We start from the raw sequence: 22,646 nt of genomic DNA, 5'->3' as shown, positions 1-22,646 counted from the left end.
TGGACCCCTGAACAAGAGGGGCCCAAGACACTAAGACCAGGGGAACTGTCTGGTTTTGAATTTCAGGCCCCCCTCAAATGTGATTCCCACCACCCTTCCAAGTCTTGGTTCCCATGTTCTTTCCCAGGCTCTCCATGACAGCCCACCTCCACGGAGTTTCCCAAGCTGGGGGCTTCAGTTTCCCTTTTTGCATAGGCTGCTCCCAGGACTGTGTGAAAGATTGTATGTAGGCCCGTCATACGTAATGCATGTTTGGAAGGCCCAAACAGAGATATCAAAGCAATCAAAATGTGGCAACCAGATGTGAACCAGACTTTCTATTAATTTAAATTTATTTTTTACAATTACATACAAAGATAGTTTTCATCATTCATCAAATTTATGAGTTCCTCATTTTTTTTAATCATCACCCTCCCTTCCCTCCCACCTCCACTTGGCAGCTACCAATCTAGTAAAATTTGCACATGTACAATTGTGTTGACTATATTTCCAATTTTTTGAAAGAGAAAGCTGAGGGGGGAAAAACATGAGGAAGAAAGAAACAAACAGAAGTTTTTAAAAGTGAACCCAATAGGCTTTGCTCTACATTCAGACAGCAGAGTTTTTTGCTTTCTTTTGTTTTTTCTGGACATGGATGCCATTTTCCTTAACAGGCCCCTGAGGTTGTCTTCAATCACTGAGCAGTTAGGAGGAGCTGCAGCATCTCCCAAGGTTGCTGTTACTGTCTACAGTGTTCTCCTGGGTCTGCTTACTTTGCTGTGCATCAGTTCCTGCAAGTCTTCCCAGACTCTTTTGAAGTTGGGCTGCTCATGATAGCACTCCATCCCATCCGTACACCATCACTTATTCAAACACCCCCCCCCCCAATGGATGGGCATCCCCTCCATTTCCAGTTCTTTGCCACTACAAAAAAAGCTGCTATCAATGTTTTTATCCATATGGGTCTGTATTGTGAACTCTTTGAGATACAGACCCAGTAGTGATACTGCTGGATCAAAGAGGATGCACAGTTTTACTTCCCTTTGGGCATAGTTCCAAATTACTCTCCAGAAAGGTTGAACCAGTCTTTACCCAATTAAAACAAGTAAAGAGGTTTGATCACTGAAAAAGGACCGTCTGATTGGTTGGAGGGAATCAGCGGCTCCCTCTGGGTCAGCGGAGAAGTTGCAGGCCAACCCCAAGGCAGTCAAGGCCCAGAGGACCCCAAGGAGGCAGCCCCTGGGGCCTCGACTACAGGGCAAGTGAAGACGAGAGGAGAGGCCCAAAGGACCCTCCGCCTGCCAGACTCAGCAGCTGAACCCTGGAGATCGGGCTCCCGGCAGAGTGCCCCCCAGCAAGAAGGCAGGAGGCAGTGCCAGGACTCTCCAAGGGCACTGACTGACCCCCCAGCTCAGCAGAGACAGAAGCTCCAGAAGATCCTGGTAGAGGGAGAACGGCAGCTCCAGGGGTCGGGAGCTGTGGGACCCCTCAGCCACCCACAGAGAAGCCCCATCAACTGGTCCACAGCTATTAAGTGCCAGGCCCACAACTAAATTCTGGGGATGCAAAAAAACAGATGGTAAGCTGGGGAGTTTACAGTCTACTGGTGGGGAGACAACAAGCAAAGAAACAGAGACAAAACAAGTTAAAGACAGAGAAACAGGAAATAGTGATGAGAAGGAAGGCTCGGGAATTAGGGGAGGTTGGGAAAGGCTTCCCACAGGAAAGATTTTAGTTGGGTCTTAAAGGGAGTCTGAGGAGGGAGAGTATTCCAGATCTGGGGGATGATAGAGAGCCAGGGAGAATGTCCAGAGCAGGAGAGGAGGAGGGTCTTGTTTGTGGAACAGCCGGGGGCAGGGGCACTGGGTCAAAGGATGAGGACTGTCATGTCCTTTTCAGGGCTACTCATTCACCTTTGGGGGCACCTGGCAGTCCTCTCACCTGCGGCTCTGAGAAGCTGTGAAACGTGCAAAGCCATCTCGCACAAAACCGGGTTGGGGGTGACTGAGGGGCCTCAAACCACTGGTGAACGAGGGGTGCCTACTCCAAGCACACGAAGACTTCTCCTGTGGAATGGCAGATGGAAACAATTTGTTCCAACGGCCACGGGTGGTGGAAGCAAGGTGCCGTGGCGCACTTGGAGCTTGGTCAGACAGCAAAGATACCAAGGTCACCCACTGCACCCTGGGCCATCGCTAGGTTGTCTTGCTTGCCACTGGAAGAGACTGAGGCTGGTGCCTTTGGGCAGCTCTGCCTCACTTGTCCAGCTCTGCACGAGACATTAGTCCGAGATGTCATCGGTCCTCTCCAAAAACGAAGGACAAACAACACAGGTAAGAAGTAAGGAGTAAGGAGTAAGGGGGTAAGACTAAAGTATAAGAAGACTGGAGAAGTGGGAGGGGGCTGCCCTTGAGTGCCAAACACAGCATTTTCAACGTGGTCTAGGAGACATGAGAGATTATTGGGTGGCGAGGGCAACATCCCGCACTTTAGGAAAATCACTTTGGTATCAGAACGAAGGATGGACTGGAGTGAGGAGAGATCTGAGGTTGGCAGGCCCCTCAGCCCACCCCCCGCAGTTATTGCCACAGTCTAGGTAGGAGGTATGGGGAGGGGGCCGGAGTCAGAGGAGAGAAGGGGGCAGCGGTGAAATCAGGACTGCAGAGGTGCCGTGGACAGACCTGGGCACCCTATTGGATCTGGGGGGAGGGATGGTAAGAGTGAGTCCCAGGTTAGGAACCCGGAGGACTAGATGGATGGGAGTGTCCTACCGTGATAATTTAGGAGGAGAGATAATGAACTGCTTGGGGCCCATTTCGTTTCAGTTGTCCAGGGGACATCCAGTTTAGGATGTTGGAAAGGAGACGAGGTCAGCCCAGGGCAGGAAAGGCAGCATGGGGGGGAGCTGATGAGACCACCCACTGAATATTATAATCGAGAGAAGAGGACCCAGGCCAGGACCCAAGGGATCCCTGTGATTAGAGAGGGTGACCTGCCCCAAGTTCTCTCCTGTGAACCTGTGGGTAGATATTTTGTGCCAAGTGTCCTTGATCAGGCTAAAGACGCCCCTTCCTAAAAGCTCATTGAGCTCATTGGCTGATCATCGAGAGCGAGTCCTCTGGCGGGGGCTCCCCATCTGGCAGGATGACCACCCAAAACCCGAATGCAGCTTCTGGGCTTTCAATGCTTTCCCACTCCCGGAGCAGCCACTTCACTTCGGAATTTAAGAAATCACTTAGACTATGCCTGGCACAGAGCATAGAGCCCTGGGCATGGAGTCAGGACAGGAGTTCGAATCCAGTCTCCGACCCTTGACACTTCTGAGCAGTGTGACCCCGGGTGGGTTGCTTCACCCTGATCACCTCGCATCCGGGCCCATCTCCAGTCATCCTGATGCTTATGAGGGGCCGGCCCTGGGCCTGGCCCCTCATCGTCCCCTTCTCTGCCGGCTCTCTCTGTGTCCATTTCCAATCTCCCTGCGGAGTGTGAGGGAGACTCTAATGGGAGGAGAAGCCTGGGGGCGCTGGCCTGGGCCACCCTGAGGCCATGTGGCCGGACTCCCTGGGGACAGACAGGGCAGGATTTCTGTGTGGTTTGCTCCTGGGCTGGCCCTTGGGGGCTGAGGGAAGCTTTGTCGCGGCCGTCTTGGCTAACTCTGGCCATTTTTACCATGGGCGCTCCGAGAATTCTTCAGGCAATGGAGGGGGGTTCATTCCCAGTGTGGAGATGGAACTGTGGGAGGGGGCTGAGGGTGGCCCGAAGGGCCTAGCGGAAATGAGTTGGCACTGAGTCCTGGGCCTGCAGGCAGGAAGACCCGGGCTGAGGCCATGGGCAGCCACGTACTGTGTGACCCTGGGCAAGTCACTTCACCCTGTTTGCCTCAGTTTCCAACTCTGTGAATTGAGGCTGATAATCCTAGTTCCTGCCTCCCAGAGTGGTTGGCAGGATGCGATGAGCTGTTTGTACAGCACGTGCACAGGGGGCCTCGGGGAGTGGGCACTGCAGCAGTAGGGGCTGTTCTTGTTAGTGCCCAGGCCATTCTCCTCCCAAGCTCCACCGCCCTGGGCCTCAACCGGGCCAGGCTCCACATCCCTGCCACCAGTTCCAGGCTCTCCTAACTCCCCAGGCCCCGGCCTAAGACCAGAGGAGGACAGAGGACGGGCCGCTGGCCAGTACGGGCAAGCCCTAGCTCTGGCTCCTTCCAGGCCGGCTCTGTCTCTGAGCCTCAGTTTTCCTGTTTGTAACCTGGGGAGGACGATCCCTTCCCTATCCAAGTCTTGGGTCTAGAGAGAGACCCCCCCTTTTCTAGCCTGCTCACACACTCCCAGGCCCCCCAGATGTTCCACCAACACTAGACTCTCCCCACTGCCTCAGCTGTTCTCTCTCTCTGGCTGTTCTCTTTGCCTCCTTCCAGTCCAGCCTGTCTTCATTCTGGAACCCTCCCTCCATGACTCGTCTCCGAGGACCAGGTCTATGCGGGCTCGTCCCAGGGTAAGGAGTAAGGAGTAAGGGGGTGCGACTAAGGTGTGAGAAGACTGGAGAAGCGGGAGGGGGCTGAGTGCCAAACAGAGCATCTTCAAGGTGACCTAGGAGCCATGAGGGCAACATCCTGCACTTTAGGAAAATCACTTTGGTGTCGGAGTGAAGGATGGGTGCTTGATGGCGAGCTCCTGGAGGGCAGGGCCTGTGGCCTAGCTTGACAGTGTTCCTGAGCACATAGTAGGTGAGCTCTAGGGAGTGCTGCAGGGGGTAGATCTCCCAGCCTGGAGTTGGGAGGGCCTGAGTTCAAATCCAGCCTCGGAAACTTACTGACTGTGTGGCCCTAGACAAGTCTCTTCCTCTTGCTTGTATCAGTTTCCTCCTCTGTGAAAGGAGCTGAAAAAGCCTTGGCTAACAGACCCAGCCGGGATCCCGAGGTAGGAATGGCAACGACTCCAGGACAACAAAAGCTACGGATTCCATGTTGATGACTGAGTACATAGACTGCACGCCTCTTTCCACAGGTTGGGGCGGGGGTCTGCATGTATTTGATGGGCGCCTAGAATGACCTTCAATGACAATACCCCCCAGGCAGGGCCCGTGATGGAGGATCTCCGAGAGTGTCAACCCCCCCCCCCCAGGGTCAGCCTCCCAAACTTTGTCCAGGCTGGTCCTCAGTGTAAACCAGACCCCCTGGCAGGTCCCAGCCAGGTCCTTCTGGAAGCCAGAGCCTGGACTCCACTGGCCCATTTCTGGGAGCCCAAGGTCCCAGGCGCCCCCAAACATCCATAGGGATGGGTCGTCATCACCCCGCCATGTTTCTTATGGTTCTCTACAAAAGCAGCACAGGCATCGAATGCAATGAATGTCACACCCACCAGGGCCAGGGAAGGTGAGGAGGGGGAAGAACACAGCAGGAGGGCTCTGGTCCCCCTCAGCTGGTCCCGCTCTTGGGAAGCCCTGTCAACCCCAGCGACTGCTGAGGTCCAGGTCCCCTGGCTCCTGACCTGGTGGGTCAGGCGGATGCCACCATGGGGCCGGGTCTCTGGGATGGCATCCTTGCTGACTGCCTTGGAGAGCTGACAGGGAGGGCATGGGTAGAGGGTGCAGCCCTGGCTCAGTAGCCAGACGCCTCCCCCAGCTTCCTCTTGTCTGATTCGGGGTAGATGCATCCCAAGCTATCCTGGGCCACGGCCTGGACCACGTTCAGCCAGTGGGGTCTTTCTTCATACTTGTGTCCACGGTAAATGAGCCCATCCTGGACCTCCTGCAGCAGGAGGCAGTGGGCAGGAAAGTCCTGGCATGAGGGCTGCCAGATGCCTTCCTTCTCCCCATATCCAAGAGCAGGTCCCCTTCTGCACCCTGGTAGGGACAGCTGAGAGGTGACACCCCAGGAAAACCAAGACCCAGGGAGGTACCTAATGGGGTGGGGGCAGGTCCAGGGTCCTGAAGACTCACCTTGTTGAAGCCTGGCTCAAAAGAAACATTGGTTGAGGGACATACATAGACAATCTTTGCCTTGATGGCCTCATGAAGATCCAGACCAAACCACAGGTTGTTCATGATGGCCTGGAGACAGGAGAGAGCAGCAGCAGTGAGGGGCTATCCTGGGCACTGGCCAGGGCACTGGATAGTGGGCACAAGTTGCCAGACACTAGGCAAGGCAGGCCTCTGATGCTATTGGGCCTTCCCAATTTAGAGCACAGAGAAGGATTCACTTAGGTGGGTCTTGCTCCTGCACTGGCCCTGAGGCCCTCATCAGCGAGTCCCAGAAATCTAGGCTAAGGAGGGCCTTAGGGAGGAATTGGGGCTCCTCCACCCCCAGCATGCAACCTCCAACCCCTCCACTTGCCAGGGCTGGCCCAGATGCCCCAGGACCTCTTGGTCACCTCTAGGTTGCCCGGGGTCAGGCACGAACATGGGTAGGGCTGGCAGACTGGCAGGGAAGGTAGAGGAGATGAGGGTGACTGACACACTCACCAAGGCCGTGGCTGGAAGGATCAGTTGCCCTCCAGAGCCCCCGATCACCAGCTTGGATTTCTTATCTTTGGAGATCAAGATGGATGGGACCATGGAGGAGGGGGGCCTTTCCCCTGGAACTGACAGAGAGACCCTGCCTCACTGAGGGATTTCTTGTGGGCAAGCTAGCCCCCATTGCTCAGTTCTGCTGGTCCAAGCCATCAGAAGCAAGGGGTGCCCTGGTACAGAGGCCAAGCCCTCTGCTGGGAAGGAAGGGGCCATCAGAGAAGTAGGGATGGTGCCCAGTCAGGACATCTGCCCGCAGTTGAGACCCAACCAGAGCCCCTGGCGGGGGGGAAGCTAATGAGGAACTCGGTGGTCTGTTCAAAGTGGCTCCATCAGGGGCATTGTGTGCTGACATGTCCCTTCCCTCGATGGGAGAGCTTTCCATAGTGCCAGGGACTCATCCACTCTTTATTCTGGCCAGCACTTAGTAGGTGCTTAGAGAATGCTGGGAACCAGCAGCCAGCGAGAGAAGATCCTGCCAGAGCTGTTTCCATGGCACAGGCAAAGAGAAGGGAAATGGAGGGCAGCGAGGTGACACAGTCGATATGGCAAGGCCCTGGGATCAGGAGCAACCGAGTTTAAATCTGGCCTCAGACACTTGATAATTGCTTAGCTGTGTGACCTTGGGCAAGTCATTTAATTCCATTGCCTTAAATAAATAATTTTTTTTAAAAAGGGAAATGGCATGTCCTGGCTGGGAGAAGTTGCCGAGGCCAGCATGGCCAACCAGAGAGTCATGGCCATCTTCCCTTGGGGTTCTTGGGGCAGTCCCTCAGTCCCTAGTGCTTTTGCTCCTAAGCCCCCAGCAGTGTGCTTCCCCCTTGATGATCCTTTGGTATCCACGAGCTAGCCAAAGCGAGGATCCACATACACAAGACCTCAAAGGGTCGGGACGGACTCTCCCACAAGGCCAGGGAGCATCCAGGAAGCTCATAAAGCAAAGGAGGCTCTCCTGGGCGGGGGGTCCTCTCAAAGCTCTCCTTGGGCTCTTCACGGCATGGCCCTCTTGTGCTTGCCCCCCCTCCAGTCATCACTATTCCCAGGACACACACGAGAGGTCCAACTTTTCTGCCATTCACACGGTCATCTTCCAGCCCAAGGAGAGGGGATGGCAAGGAGACAGACCCTCGCTTTCCCAGGATGCCCCAGGTGAGGCTGGAGCTGAAGGAATTCTCTGCCGCTCCCAAACCTGGATAGGACAGAGTCTCCGGAAGAGATCCCCAGTCACTTCCTGTGTGGAATGGCTTTTCCTCCCTTCCACTAGATTGAGGATTTTTGTGCCTTTGATTGATCAACTCAGAAAGGAGGTCCTCACCCTAAAGTGGGGTGGGACCAACTATTCACCCACTCCACCGTCCATGACACTGAATATTAGTTGACCCCAGCTAATCTGAAGTGAGCTTGGCCACGGCCTCTGCTCCTGAGATCTCCTTCGTGATCTGGGCAGGCTTAGGGCCTTGGGAAGGGCTTCCTTTCTGTTTTGTTCCAAAGAGTTGCGGGAAAAGGCCATGGGGCACAGTCAAGAGCAAACTAAGTAAAGAACACTCTTTCAGAGTCTTCCAAGTCCCTGACGACACAGTGGAACAAATGATCATTTTGCAAAGTTCTAATAGGTCAGGGCCGGTCGTGGCAATGGCAACCGCTCTTCTCCAACCCAGGACGCAATATGGAAACTTTCTCACTGGCCCCTCCGAGGCATATGGGGCTCTCTCCTTGGTATTGGGTGAGAAGGAGGAGCTCCTGGAAGTCACTCCCTTGGCCTTCAGATGAGTGAAATTGTGTCCATAATTCCCTCAGAGAATAAAACCCCTCTAAACAGAGTCCAGACAAAGTGTCAGGATCCCTTTCTCTTGTTCAGTTGTGTTCAGTTGTGGCCAATCCTTCATCCTTCCATGTGGGGTTTTCTTGGTTTGCCATGTCTTTCTTCAGTTCATTTTATAGATGAGGAAACTGAGGCAAACAGGCTAAAGTGACTTGTCCAGGATCACACAGCTAGTAGGTATCAGATTTGAACTAAGGAAGAGGAGTCTTCTTCATCCCAAGCCCAGAGCTCCAGCCTTGTACCACCCAGGTGTCCTACCCTGGCCACGTCCCTGTGCCACAGCCGTTTTGAAGTACAAGCAAATTTCTTCTGGGTCCTCGTTCCAAAGGTTTAAGGTAGAAAAGGTCAGAAGACTCTGGACCCTCCTGGGTGTCCTGGCAGTGTCCCGAGAACATCAATGGGTAACAGCAGAGCCTACCCAGGAGCCAACCAAGGACACCACCAGTTCTCCCTAGGGCATATGCCATTGTGTGGCCAATTTGAATGCAGTTCCTAACTCACCCTTTAACAGGACAAGTGGGGCTCCCCAAAGCAGATGGGGAGACCACAAGGAACTCAAGAAAACTGCCTTGGTGCATGTCCTAATTGGGCAAACCTCCCAGTCTGCTTGATAGTCTAAAGACAAAGCACAACCACTTGGGGGTTATTTTGGGGCACTCTGCCCACTGCTAGTATTTAGGGGTGTCAAACTCCATCCAACTCCCCACCTTGCCCCTCCCCTGGGACCAATACTGCACAGATCTTGCAAAAACATCCCAGGAGGCAAAGTCTGACCCGTTCCTCTTCAGTTACAGTTTGAAGGAAAATCAGGAGCTGGGCACTTCTTTCCTTTGGACTCTGGAATCGAGGGTATCTATTAACTCCAATCCCAGAGGAGAATGTCCCTCGGGGAGCTTCTCAGAGCCCCCCCTTCCATGGGCAGGCTGAGGACAAGGTGGCAGTATGGAGGGCTTGGAGGTCCCCCAGGAACTTGAGCCCAACACACATGTGGGTGGGGATGGGGCAGCTCATCTCCTTCTCGGTTTGGGGACATTGCTGGGATGTCCATGGGAAGCCCAAACCCTTCGAAGGTCACCTCCTGGTCAGGATTGGAGCTCCAATTGGAGCTTCGCTATCCACCCCGCTCTTTCCTCGATAGGATGCCTGGATGCCCCAGTACTGGAGAGGCCAGGTTCGGAAGGGGCTTGCTGCTTTATCCAAGCCCCCCGGTCCTGACTGAGGCACCTCAATGGACCCAATACTCTTCCCAAGCAGTCCTTTCATTTCAGCCCCTGGCCTTCAAACTGATGAAGAGCCCAAACTCAGCCTTACTTTGTTTGATAGAGGTGTTCTATTTGGGGAAAGAAGTTACTTTAGGGGAGTGGGGGCGTGATTGAGCCAGTTGACCTTATGTTTACATGAAATGTCTTCCTGGGGCTTGCCATTTAAGACCCACGCATGTCGAAGACCCAGGACCATTCCCCAGTGGAGAAAAGGTCAAAGGATGGGGACAAACCTTTCTCAGAAGATGAATTGCAAATTGTTAGCCATACTAAGAGAGATTATCTGCAAGAACCAGTAAGAGCAAGGTAACTCTAAAGACATCCTTGAGGCCCCCCTCATACCCATGGCATTGGCCAAGATGGCAGAAGATGGCGCTGGTCAACATAGCAAGGGCAGCGTGGCAATGTGGAAAGCCAGGCATGCTGCTGGTAGAGCTGGGGGTAGGCAGCCCATTCTAGAAGGCCTTTTGGGGTCATGCTTTTAAAAAGTGACCCTGACCAGATAGCCCCCAGCTGGCCATGAACCCCAAGGTCTACCACTCAATGTGATTTGGGGTTTTTTCCTCTAGAGAGTCTATTTAACAACACATGAGCACTCCCTTGGCCTCAGGTGTGCTCCCCCTTGTCCCAGCTTCCTCTGGGTCCACAGAGGGCCCTTGCCACAGTGCCCTCCCCTCCCCACTCTCCCCAATAATTGCTTCCGAAATTCCTGAGCTTACCTGGATCCCGCAGCTGGCCAGAGCCTGGAGTTGTCCTCCAGCAGAGGTCCAGGAGTTGGTTGTTGAGAATGAGGCCGGTCTTGGGGGAATATATCATGGAGCCAAAGCTGGGGAGACAGTAGTAGGACCTGCTGGGCCTCGGCCCCCTGGAGCAGCTTTCCTGGGGTGCTCCCTTCTTGGGATCCCGCCCTCCTCCTACTTCTGCCTTTCCTCAGACCTGGGACTCCTGCTCAGAGTCCTGGCCCTCGGACCCGGGCTGGGGGCCACTCTTTTATGTAGCCCCCCAGGCAGGGTGGATGCACTTCTGTGGGGCTCTCCTTCCTTTCCTGAGGCCAGCCCATCAAGCTGCTCTAGGTCACCTGGTCCTCTAGTTAGTGGCCACATGCCATCCCTCCCATCTGACCTGCGCTTCTCCTTCTCCATGAGGGGAAGGACCCCCGAGATCTGCTCATCCAAGCCACCCTGGGGTTACAGACATGGAGGAGCCAGGCGCTGGGCCAGAGGCCGCGCCAGCCTGGTCCTGGGACTCGGGCCTTCCATATTTTCTTCTCACCTCAACTCCGGGCATGCCTCAGTGGATCCTCCTTGACCAGTCCCTTCAGGGAAGACTCGGAAATCCTCCCTGAAAGGAGGAGACTTGGTCTTGCTAAAAGTGGGGCCTGCTGTGTTTGATCCCCACTTGAGGGACATCTTGGTCTGCCCTGAGTCAGCTCAAAAGGGGAGTCCGCGAGGGGATTCTAGGAGCCAGCCGAGGAAGGCCTTCCTCAGAGCGCTGGCACCTACGTTCTAGTTGGTCTGATGCCCAAGGATGGTGTTCTGGGGGTGACCAGACACCTCCCTTGAAGCAGGAATGCTTCCCTGGGCCGGGTGCTGGCTATCACCTTCCCTGAGTCTTCCAAGGGCCATCCGTCCAGGTCTGCGGCCCAGCGCCAGCACCCTACCTTGGGTACTACCCCCACCCCCGCTTCAGTCCTGTTGGTTCCTGTTGGCGCCCGAGTCACCCACCTCAGCTCAGTCACTGAGGTGACCGTGGAGCCTGGGCCCCAGCCACACCTCCATCTCCCTTCCATCTTAGTGCCTCCTGATGCTGCAGGTCCACGCAGTGCCCTCATCTCTCCCCTGGGCAAATGTGCCAAAGTACATCCTTGTCTATCCCACCAGGAGACTGGAAGGTCCCTGAGGTCAGGGGCTCCCGCCCGAGCCACAGACTCCTTGGTGGGGAGCTTTCTCTCCCCAGACCAGTGAAGAGGGCAGCGGCCCTTTCCCCAGACAGTTCTGGTGGGCTCTGACCTGGTTCAGGGGTCCCCCTCAGACCCTAAGACAGGATGGTCCTCATGGGGCAGACCCAGGCCAGAGGCCTGGGCTCAGAGGCTATGTGTGGTGTGTGGAGGGTCCTTGGACAGGGAGGTACCACCCCTCAGTGGTCAGACCCCCCCATTCCCTCCCCTCTGCTCCTCCCCCCAGTCACCCCCAGACTCACGGGGTGTTGATGGTGCTGGTGGCAGACACCGCGCTGCCATCGGGGCCCAGGACGGCCACATGGGAGGTGCCCGCCTCCTGCCCCCCTCTGCTGCTCAGGCTGAGGTTGTAGTAGTCGGGGGGGTGGACTTCCTTGAGGCTGATCAGGCCTCGGACCTTCCGGGCCAGCTCCTCAGTTAGCAGGTCCAGGTAGACATCCTACATGGGGGCCAAAAGGGTGGCTGAGACCCCGGACTGAGACAGACCAGTAGACGGAGGCAGCCCAGGGAGAGGCAAGGCCAGGGTCACCCTTGGAGGAGACACCCCAGCTTGGCTGAGTAAGTGGGAGAGTGGGCTCGGGCCAGGCTCACCAAATTGGGGGCCTGGGGGAACAGCCCCTTCTCTGAGCACGAAGCCTCGCACCCTGGACCGCTGAGTGTAGCCCCAGGGCTCCCTCCTCCCTCTGGGGCACTGTGTGTGTGTGTGTGTGAGCCCCGGCCCAGGCTCATCCAGGGGCAGACCCCAGAGCTCCTCTGGACCCAGCCTCTACAGGCCAGGCCCTTCTCTCCCCTCCTCAGGAAGAGGCTGTGGGGAACCCCTTGAGCTCAGGCCTGAACCTCAACTTCTCCCTCTGAAAAAGGAGGCATCGGGCTCGGTGGGGCTGATGGTGCTCTCACCACCCCGGCCCTCTGCTCCAGGCCCTCACCTGGGCTTCTGGGTAGCTTTGAGGATCCCGCAGCTTCCACTTGAGCCCATTGGCAAACTTCAGGGTCTCCAGAACCTGGTGGTAGGTGTCCACCTTCCCCTGGAGCTGGACCAGGGCATCCTTGGAGAAGTGAAAGCCTGGGGGCGCAGAGAGGAAGGGGGCTGCTGCTGGGGGGGAGCTGGGGGCCCCCTCCTCAGGGAACTGCCTGCCCCCTCCCTCAGGTCCCAAAGCTTCCAGGGAGGGCTCAGAAGGAGGAGACCCCCAGGAGACAGAAGACAATGGCAGGAAGGGCCAGGGCACCCAAGGGGCCCCTCCGAGACCCAGGGCCAGGAGGCTTCTCCTCCTTCAGCGGGAGCTTTGAGCTGCTGAGACGCCTCAGGGACGTTGGGACCAGCTCCTCCTGGACAGGATTCTGCCCCTCAAATCCCTCACTGCCTTCCCCTCTCTCCTCTGAGCTTGCCTCCACCCTGGGGTAGACCCTCATCTCCTCACCCCTGGACCCCAATAGCTGCTGGGGGGTGTCTAGCTGCCTCAAGTCTCTCCCCCCCACTCACACACCAGAGCCCAGGTCTGACCATGCTCCCCCCCCAACAAATCAGACTCAGGGGCTCCAGGATCAAATATGAACTGCTCAGTCCGGCTTCTCCTCCCAACCCGCCTCCCCTCCTCTCTAGGCTCCAGAGGCCCGCCCCGGCCCACTCTGGGGGTTCTCTGTGGCCCTCCCCACCCAGGGCTGCTCTCCCTCCCCGCTTCCGCTCCCACCTTCCTGGTCTCTAGCTCCACTTTATGGAGCTTGCTTTGCCTGGCACGTACACAGTAGGAGCTTAATTAATGCATGTGGGCTGGGGTCCCTCCAGGGTCTCTGGGCCCCGGAGCTCTCTCCTCCCACACCTCCTGAGGATCTCACCTTGGCCTTCCCAGAGAAGTCTGGGGGGGGGTTTGGGGGAGCACCTACTGCTGCCAGACAGTGCCAACATCTAACTCTGAGGGTGGGGGGTGGTTGTGATCCCCATTTAACAGATGAGAAAATTGGGGGGGCTCCTGGGAAGGGTCTGAGGCTGGATTGGAACTCAGGGCTTCCTGCCTCCGGGACCCCTGTGCCCCCCCAGTCTCAGGGGGTGCTGCCCAGGGGCCACTGGGGGAGGCTTGGCAGGCCCTCAGGGACCTTACAGCCTCAGCTCAGGTCAAGGGGGGGGTCAGTGAGCCCACCCTCCTCTACCCCCTTCCCCTCCCCGACCCCCCCTTACCTCTGAGCACATTGAGGATGAAGCCCAGGAGGGCCCCCCCAGCAGGGGGTGGGGGCGAGTAGAGCGTGTGACTCCCCAGGTCCAGGACCAGCGGCTTGACCACCTGGGCCTGGTAGCCGGCCAGATCCTCTGCAGTCAGGATGCTCCCTAAGGGGGGGGTTGGGGGGCAGGAAGCTGACTTCCAGAGACCCCCCTCCAGTCCTGCACCCCTCCCCCAAGACCCCCGCCCCCCGAGGCTGGGCTCCCCCTACCCAGGGGGTAGAGGAGGGTGGGCTCACTGACCCCCCACCTGAGCTGAAGCTGTAAGCTCCCTGAGGGCCTGCAGACCCCCACCCCCCGGGAGGACACAGTGGGTCCTTCATAAATATACCAGCTGAGCAAAGACCCCTGGGGGCAGGGAGGTGCCACCCGCTACGGGCCTCCACCCCACCAGAGAGGATACAAGGGCTTGGAGATCCTAGGAGGAGTGGGGGGGGGGGGCTGAGCCACAGGGGTGAGTGGGGCCCACCTTGCTGGGTGAGGTCCTCCAGGAGGTCTTTGGCGAGGCCTCCCTCATAGAGCTCCCCTGGGCCCCTCTCTGCCAGGGTGTCCAGGGTGCGAGCCAGCGCCGGCCAGGCCAGGGGGTCCCCCTCCGCCAGGGGCTCCTGCCCACTGAAGAAGAGCTGGCTGCCAAGGAAGGAGGCAGTGCCAGGTTGGAGGGACCCAGAGGTCGACAGGCACCCAAGGGCCCCCCCCCCCAGGCCCGGGAGACCAGGGCACCATCTCCCTCCTCCTCTTCCTCCTCTCCCCTTCTTCCCCTCCTCCTCTTCCTCACGTTTTCTGTGTACGAGTCAGGGTCCAGGGTCCCCACCCCACCCCACACCACCTGCAGACCCTCTCCCTGGGGAGAGAGAGGGCCAGGGCCCTGGCTGCGGTGCCATCCGCTCTGCCCCCTGGGAGCCCCCGTGAGACTGTCTGTCCCAGAATCTTCTGCTTCTTGCCCCTGGTTGGCAGAGGTGGCCCCCTTGGGACATCCCGGCTGGGTGCCACCCACCCTCTCTGCCCCTGAATGGCACCCCCATGTCCCCAGGCTTGGGGACAGGCAGCTCAGCAGGAGCCAAGTGGGCCCCAGCACGCAGGCCCCAGAAGTGGCGGCACCCCCACCCCACCCCGGGTTTGACATGAGAGATGGAGCCCCTGGGAGGGGGCTGTTGGGGGAGAGTGGGGGCAGTCAAGGGTCCGAGAGGGCGAGGTTCCTCAGGGAGACCCCGCAGGAGGAGCCACCCCGGCCCACCCCGGGGGCCTGGGTCTCCCTGCTGCCGTGACCCCCGCCGGGCCGGGCCGGCTCACCTGAGACTGGACCGCTTGATGAGCTGGGCCAGGCTGCTGTTGAGGAACAAGCTCAGGACCCTGGGCACGCGGAGGCCCTCCCGGAGGAGGCCGATGGTGGGCCTCAGGAGCTGGGCCCAGGGCAGGCGGCCGTGGCGCTGGTGGGCCAGCTGGTAGCCTCGCAGCTCGCCGGGGACTCCGATCCAGTGGGGCCCTGCGGGGAAGCCGGCCCCGGCAGGATGAGACTGGGGGCCCACCCAGGAAGCGGGGCTCCCTCCAGCATCAGAGCCGGGGGGCCCAAACTGCGCCCCACACACTCAGGGGCACGGCCCAGTGGGCTCCATCATTCGTGAAGATCACGAGGGGGGGTGGCCATGACAAGCTGTGAATTGGATGGGGGGTGCTGGGCTAGGTCCCAGCCTCAGTTTCTCCTCCAGAGCCATCCGGGCCCAGGGGCCAGATATGGATCAGGACGACTGGAGACGGCCCTGGGTGCGAGGCAATCCGGGTGAAGTGACTTGCCCAAACGTCTAAGGCTAGATTCGAACTCTGGTCCTCTCTCCCCCGAGGCCGCCCATTGTTGGCAGCTGCTGGTTCTGCCTCCGGGGCCCTCGCGCCCCATACACCCCCCTTCACCCGGGACCCTCCCCAGCCCTCCGCGTGAGGGCTCGCAGGGCAGAGCTTAGAGACCGGCCCCTCCTCCACCGCAAGCTCTGCCCCCCATACAACCCAAGGTGGCACTGCCACTCCTAGGGAACCTCCCGATCCGTTTCCAGAGAATCCCTGCCCCCCGGGTCTCCCCCATCTGCGATCCATAGCCAAATGCTTCAGTCTCGGCCTTCAGTGCTCCCTCATCAAAACGGGCAGCTGCTCGGGGCTGAGCCCGGAGACCCCCACCCACCCCGGGACGACGATCCTCCTCGACCACCCGCGTCCTGCGTGAGACCCTCTGGGAGAAATCGCCAAGGCCCCAGGGGACGCTCTGAGAAGCTCTCGGAGGCCAAGGGGCGGACACACAGGCGGGGGGTGAGGCCACAGAAGCGGGGTGGGGGGACCCGGTTTAAATTCCACTGGGCATGACCCTGGGCACCTCCCTGACTTAGTTTCCCTCTTTGTAAAATGGGGACAGTCATTGTGACCGACAAAACCGTGAGGCTCATAGATCTGAGCAGCATCCTGCTTGGGCTCCCCACCCTGGGGTCCTGCCAAAGCTGGGGGGGAGGGCAGGTCTCACCGTTTCCCAGCTCCTCTTTCTCACAGCGCTCTAGAAGATTCCGGGGGACGGCCTTGGGCGTGCTTTCCCGGGCGTTGATCACTTCTACCTCTCCTGGGGACCCCCAGACTGTCAGCCGTGCCCTGATCTGCACCCCTTCCCCCACCCCATTGCAAGGGCCTTGATTCCCTCCCCCCACCCCCCAGGGAACCCAAGGGAGATGGGATCAGATGAAAGTCCCCCTCCCTTCCCAAATCTCTAATTTGGGGACTAGAGCTATTAGGATGCCACTGGGGCATGGAGCTCCCACTGCAGGGAACCCCCCCTCCTCTGAGAGGACCCAGAGCTTCAGTGACTTGGGCCACATCTCTCCACACCAGCTCTCTAGTCAAGGAGCCCCAAGCTTTGCCTCCCAAGGCAGGGGGGAGGTGGCCCCAGGGTCAGCCAAGAGCTGGTGTGTGGGGGGGGACAGGGCCCCAAGGAGCACTCCTACCCGTAGAGGCATTATAGATGGTGAAGATGACGCCACCTCCCAGGCCCATACTCTGGGGGTTGATCACGGCCGTGCAGAGCAGGGCGGCGATGGCCGCGTCCACTGGGGAGCCATCTTGCTTCAGGATATCCCTGGGGGGGGGGGAGCTCGGTCAGGAGAGGCCTGGCACGGCTGCCTGGCACGGCTGCCGGACTCGGCCGCATCATCATCTCCCGGGCCTTGCCCGCTCCCTCGACTTCACTCTGGGAGGACTCAGAGCCAGACCTGGAGCCAGGAAGACTGGGCCTCATGAGTTCCAGCCCTACCTCAGACCCTTCCTGGCTGCATGGCCCTGGCCAAGTCACTTCACCTATTTGTCTCAGCTTCCTCCCCTGTAAAATGGGGGAAATGGTAACACCTGCCCCCCAGAGTTGCTGGGGGACACAATGAGATCCTTGTAAGAGCCAGAACAGTGGCTGGTGCACAGCCGGTGTGGACATTGGGGCCCCCTCCTCCTGGAGGCTCCTAGAGAGGAGCCAGGCCTGCTGTCCCCGGGGCCCAGGGCCTTTCCAGGGGACTCTTCTGGAAGCTCCCACAGGGTCGCCATCTGTCCATCAGGGCGGCTCTCTCCGGCCAGGGCCGCCCTGCCTCTGGCTCTGTGCCTCCAGAGCTTGGACGCAGAAGCCTTAAAGAAGGGCTTACTCACTCACTCATTCAGGCAATCGTTCATTCACCATTCATTCATCTCCTCACTCGCTCATTCATTCACTCACTCACTCATTCACTCACTCACTCACTCACTCATTCATTCATTCACTCACTCATTCATTCATTCACTCACTCATTCATTCATTCATTCCCTCCCTCCGTCACTCGCTCACTCATTCATTCATTGATTCACTCTCATCCATCCTCTCATTCACTGGCCAGCCGCAGGGGTGCAAGAGCATTGGGCAGAAAGACTGGGATGTGAGTGGGGGGGTCTGGGGGGACATGTGAGAGAGACAGACAGGCAAAGACAGAGACCCCCAGAGCCAGGGGGAGGAGGGGAGGGTCCTGAACCTCGCCAGGGCTCTGGGGGCGGGGGCTGGGCAGGCCAAAGGGTCCAAGGCTGTGTGAGGGGAGCGAGCTGCCCCCCCCCCCCCAGGGAGACAATGCGGTCCCTGAGAGGCCCCGGCTTGAGCCGTCTCCAGGTACTTTACATCCCTGGTCGTGGCTGATCCCAAAGCAGGGGAGGCTGGAAAGCACCTTGGAAGTCCAGGGCTACACCGATGTGGCCAGGCCCAGGCCCAGGGCCAGCCGGCAGGAGACTGGGGCGGGAGGCCCCGGTGGGAGCTCTGTCCCCCACATCGGTCAGTCCAGAGGGCTCCAAGGAGGAGGCGGCATGAGGCTGGGGGATCCTTCTAACTTGATCCCAGTGCCCACGCCCTTGGCTTCCAGGTGGCATGGTGCTTGGCAAATTGGGGGCCACCCAAAGGTGGAGTCTCTGGTTGGCCCTGGGCTCCTGCCTCAGTATCCCCCACTGTGCCTCTCTTTCCAAAGGGCTCTCCCCGCCAAACACACATAACTGGTGCAACTTCTTTGTATGTCCTTGTCTGTGCCTTGGTTTCCCCAGCTGTAAAATGTCATGCTCACCTCCCAGAATCGGGGTCCCCAGGGCAGCAGGGCCAGCTCTTCTCAGGGTGGCAGCAGGCCCATATTTGAGCCTGGCCCAACCTCTGGACATTTCCAAGACTCAGACTCGGGGTCTGACTCTCTTCATCAGTGGTGTGATGGGGGCTCAGAAAGCAGGTGTGGCAAGGGAAGGGTTCTGGGCAGGTGACCCCTGGTTTGTCCAAAGCATCCCACCCACTCCCGAGGGAAGGATGGGGAGCTGTGGGAGAGCCACCGGGACCACGAGGCTTTTGAGCTGGCCGCCCTGTTGGCCTCCAGGAGGGGTCTCCAGTGGAGGGCCCCAGAGATCTTTAACAGCGCATCAAGGACTCCTCAAAGGTCAGGTCCAGAGCTGGGGTTAGTAGAGACCCCGGATCCAGAAAGCCCCTAATGGGCCAGAGCCTTGGACTGAATGGACAAGGAGAGGCTCCCAGAGGGAAGTCCCCTCTGCAAATATCAGAGGGGGAGAAGAGACCTGAATGGACAGCAGTTGTCTGAAGAAGAGCCTGGGGTCTCGTGGACAGCGAGGTAGCCCTGGCTGAGGCACCTGAACAGCTAATCCACCCCTGGGTTTCATGAGGAGGGGGAGAGGTCCCAGGAGGAGGGAGGAGGGTCACGCTGCACTTTTTCTGGAGGATGGGGGGTCAGTTTTGGACTCCATCCCTGGGTCCAGAAAAGGTGACCAGGATGGGGAGGCTTGAGTTCAAGCTCCTCATGGGGAGTGGTGGGTGCAGGAAATGGGCATCTTTGGCCCGAAGGAGAGACAGGAGAGCGGTCTTCAGGTGGTCGAAGGCGGAGGCTAGCCTGGCCCTGCCTGGCCCACCCGGGCACTGTCATTGCCAAGCACACTGGGCTGCCTCCCACCAAACCGAGGCTGGATGTCCCCTGGCCGGTCTGCTCCGGAAGGACAGAGGGGCTGGAGGCCACTGAGGAGTCCTCTGCTCTGTCCTTCTAAGAGTCCTTCTAGGGGCAGTGGAGTGGCACAGTGGATGGAGCACCAGTCCTGGAGTCATGAGGACCCAAGTTCAAATCCAGCCTCAGACACTTAATAACAACCTGGCTGTGTGACCTTGGGCAAGTCACTTCACCCCCAAAACAAAAAAGAAAAACAGAGTCCCTTTAGCATGCTTTAGCTTTGGTCAGAGCTGTGCCCTGGTTAGGGGGGGCAAAGGAAGCTGGGACCCAAGCCCCCTCCCGGGAATTGTGGACAGATCCTCCCAGAGTGTGGAGACACAAAAGTCCCTTCGTTGGGCTCCAGTTGGCCTGAACTTGTCCCCCCCATCAAAGCAGTAGGGCGGGTGGCTGGCATGGCAAGGTGAGCTGGACGAGCTCCTCAACTGCCCAGCTGAGGAGGGGGCCCGGGATCTCAGAGGCCTCTGGATGACCAGCCACTGGATGGAGGCTGGAGGCAAGGAGGCCAGTCTGGGACGGGTCATCGTCTTCATGGGGGAATGGTCGGCAAAAGGTGATCTTAGGTCCCTACCCCAAAGAGATCATCAAGAAGGGAAAAGGACCCTCTTGTACAAAAATGGTCCCAGCAGCTCTCTTAGTAGAGGCCAAGACTTGGACACTGGGGGGGCTGTGCCCATCCACTAGGGAATGGTCAACCAACTGTGGGACATGGATGTGATGGTGAGCAGGCGACTTGAGAAAAACCCAGAAAGACTTGGATGACCTGAGGCCACATCGGGTGATGCCCAGCCAGGAGAAGAGCCCAATGATCAGAGGCCACGTGGGTGCCAGTGCCAAGGAACCCAAGGCCTCCTGCCTTCACTTGTTTCAATTTGGTTTTTGGTTTTTCTTTCTCAAGATTTTTGTCTTTTGTTTTGCTTCTTTCCTAAGACAATAAATATGGAAATATGTGGAAGATGACTGGGCCAGGATAACCTGGATCAGATGACTTGTGGGGGGGGGCGGGGCTTTACAATCAGAAATGTTGAAAATGATCCTTCTAGATATTGGAAAAAAATTTTTAAAAGGTGGGAGGGGGGTAGAGGCTTGGCCATGGGAAGGGCATGAATCTAGGGGATGCCCAGAGACAGGAGAGGAGGAGGAGGAAGGTGGGAGAGACAGCCCCCAGGACATCGAGGCAGCAATGGGGGCAGGCTGGGGTGGGGGGGCCACTCGGGGAGTCAGGACCTTGTTGCAATGGACTTCTGGGATGTCCTCCGAGTTCTCACCTCCGGGCCCCCCAAGGGCCCCCTCCTTTCAGACAGACCTGAAGGGATGCCCTTCATCTCTGAGGAGTCTTTCTGCTTCCCTGCCCTGGTGACAGTTGGCACGGTCCTGGCCTTGCTCCTGCCCTCCGAGGAGCCCAGCAGAAGCCCAGACCTGAAAGGGCCTCAGGCCTGAGGTGATCCCAGGCCGGGCCTCGGGCCTCCCTGCCTCAAGCCACTCACCTGCCGATGTCCGAGCACCTCTTGGAGTCGGCCGCTACGGCGGCGGTGCCATAGCTGATGCCCGAGCACTGGCTGCGGAGGCCCGGGATGCTGGCCAGCAGCACGATGGCCACCAGGACCCCCAGGGCCAGGAGGATGAAGCAGCTGGTGCGGCCCCCCACCCTGGCCATGGCCGGGCTGGCCCGCCTGCCTGCCACCAGACCACCTGGGGGTCAAGGGAGCAGGAACCTGAGCTCCGAGGCCACCTCCTCCCTCCTCCTCCTCCTCCTCCTCCTCCTCCCTCCTTCCCTCTCTCCCTTCTCCTCCCTCTAATCCTCTTTCCCTCCTCCTTCTTTTCCTCCTTTCTCTCCCTCCTCATCCTCCTGGTCCTTCCTCTCTCCTTCCTCTCCCTCCTCTTCCTCTCTCCCTCCTCCTACTCCCCATCTTTCCTCTCCTTCCTCATCCTCCTGGTCCTTCCTCTCTCTCTCCTCTACCTCCTCGTCCAGCCCCCAGGAGCCCTCGGGCCCCTCTGGCTCCGGGCCCCGGTGGTGGAGGGGCTTCCCGGGGGAGTGACGGCAGCCTGGGCAGCGGCAGGAGAAGCAGCGGCTGCGGCGGCGGGCTCTGGGCGGCCTCTTCCCCTTCTGCATCCTGCCTCCGACTCCCCTCGGGTGCAGCCCCGGCTCTGGGCGGGCAGAGGGAAGGCCTTGGCAGCTGGCCCCATCCTCTGCTGGCCAGCAGCCACCCCACCCCCCACTTGGGCTGTTTGAACCACTTCCCCCTCCCCCGACCCCCAGCTTCTCCTCCTCCCGGCCTCCGCCCAGCCGGGGGCCTTGCCGGGCTGCCCCCCGTGGCCCTCCAGCCAGCTTAGTCGGGAAGTGTTGAATAAGACCTACTGGGTGCGAGGCCTGGCCCTGGAGCTGGAGAAGAGGCCCAAAGCAGTCCTTAATTGGGGGGAACAGTATAGCAACAAGCTGAAGAAAGGAGAAATGGGAACGAAGTGGCCCCAGAGAGAAGCCAGGCCTCTCGGGGAGAGCGGCCCACGAAGGAAGGAAGCCAGGGAAGCCGGCCCCTCCCTGGGCCCCCCCGCTTTCCTCCTCGGTAGTGTCAGCTCACTGACCCTGCGGAGCCAGCTTAGGGGTCACCTCCTCCGGAGGCCCCCACCCTCCCCTCCACATCCTCCACGCTGCCCTGATTTCCCCCCGCCCCGGGTGGTCTGTGCCGCTCTGGGGCACACAGGGGTCACTTGTTATTGTTGTTGGGGGGCCTTGAGGCCTCTGGGGACCAGTGACGCTGGGCTGGAAAGGGACTTGGAGTCTTGGGGAGGGGACGCCGCAGGAAGCTGTGAGCCAGCAGGCCAGGCCGGGCCAGCGGCCTCTCTGGTTTTGGGGGGTTAACAACCTGGCTCTTGGTCAGAAGAGACCAGAGGGCGGTGATGATCAAGGCCCTCCCACTGCTCTGGTGGAGATGGCGGTGGGGTGTGATGGGCAGACAACCCAACCTGAAGGACCTAGGGGTCTCCGGTGGAGTGTGCCAGGGATCGGGGTCTGGCCCTGGCCTGCTTAGCCTCAGAATCCAGGACCTAGCTATAGGTAGGAGGACATGCTCCTCCCAAGCTGGGGGGGGGGGGTGGTCCAACCCCCATGAGGGACAAGGTGAGGACCCTGAAGGATCAAAGAAGAAGAGAACCACAAGGGTTCTTGTACAAGGGTGCAAGAGGAGGGAGGCCTGGAAACAATGGAGGGGGATGTGTGTCAGTGGACCCCAACCTCCCTTGAGTCCGCAGTGGACCATGGCACCCATCCCGGCTCTTGGGCCTTGGAAAGATGAGGGTCCTTCCCATGGCCTCTCTTCTCCTCAGACCTGTCTACAGTCCTGGGGATCATGACATAAAGAGGCCCCCAATAAATGGAGCTTGTCTGGAGTAA

The 22,646-nt window shown here is 58.9% G+C and overlaps 2 protein-coding genes across 7 annotated transcripts in view; both read right to left on the bottom strand.

Moving 5' to 3' along the window:
• Positions 1 to 22,646, bottom strand: part of LOC141497082 (uncharacterized) — an 857,774-nt gene that overhangs the window by 742,193 nt on the left and 92,935 nt on the right. The window lies entirely within an intron of this gene.
• Positions 396 to 21,432, bottom strand: GGT5 (gamma-glutamyltransferase 5). Of its 6 annotated transcripts, none has more exons than XM_074199747.1 (14): positions 21,216 to 21,432; positions 20,743 to 20,947; positions 16,712 to 16,842; positions 16,240 to 16,332; positions 15,027 to 15,219; positions 14,206 to 14,363; positions 13,698 to 13,844; positions 12,451 to 12,587; positions 11,767 to 11,963; positions 10,287 to 10,393; positions 6,439 to 6,557; positions 5,917 to 6,027; positions 1,921 to 2,045; positions 396 to 1,418 (listed from the first exon to the last, which is right to left on the bottom strand). In XM_074199747.1, exons 2-14 carry the CDS (start codon positions 20,910 to 20,912, stop codon positions 1,391 to 1,393), a joined length of 1,716 nt encoding a protein of 571 aa, XP_074055848.1. In that variant the 5' UTR covers positions 20,913 to 20,947; positions 21,216 to 21,432; the 3' UTR covers positions 396 to 1,390. The 6 variants fall into 6 exon arrangements, 4 of the variants coding, with proteins under 4 accessions (XP_074055848.1, XP_074055846.1, XP_074055845.1 ...); XM_074199745.1 differs by having other exon boundaries at positions 396 to 1,535; positions 21,216 to 21,294; XR_012471235.1 differs by lacking the exon at positions 396 to 1,418 and adding an exon at positions 4,789 to 5,725 and having other exon boundaries at positions 1,958 to 2,045; positions 21,216 to 21,294.

The sequence above is a fragment of the Macrotis lagotis genome, chromosome X, assembly GCF_037893015.1.
Source record: "Macrotis lagotis isolate mMagLag1 chromosome X, bilby.v1.9.chrom.fasta, whole genome shotgun sequence".
Classification (NCBI taxonomy): Eukaryota; Metazoa; Chordata; class Mammalia; order Peramelemorphia; family Peramelidae; genus Macrotis; species Macrotis lagotis.
The sequence above is the reverse complement of the archived record's forward strand: the minus strand, read 5'-3'. Positions and strand labels throughout refer to the sequence as shown.

Coding starts and splice junctions, on each gene's coding strand:
- GGT5 (XM_074199747.1), bottom strand. CDS start 20,912: ATGGCCAGGGTGGGGGGCCGCACCAGCTGCTTCATCCTCCTGGCCCTG. Junction 13,845..14,205: donor GGAGGACCTCACCCAGCAAG/GTGGGCCCCACT, acceptor CCCCCCCCTTAG/GGAGCATCCTGACTGCAGAG. Junction 12,588..13,697: donor CATCCTCAATGTGCTCAGAG/GTAAGGGGGGGT, acceptor CTGCGCCCCCAG/GCTTTCACTTCTCCAAGGAT.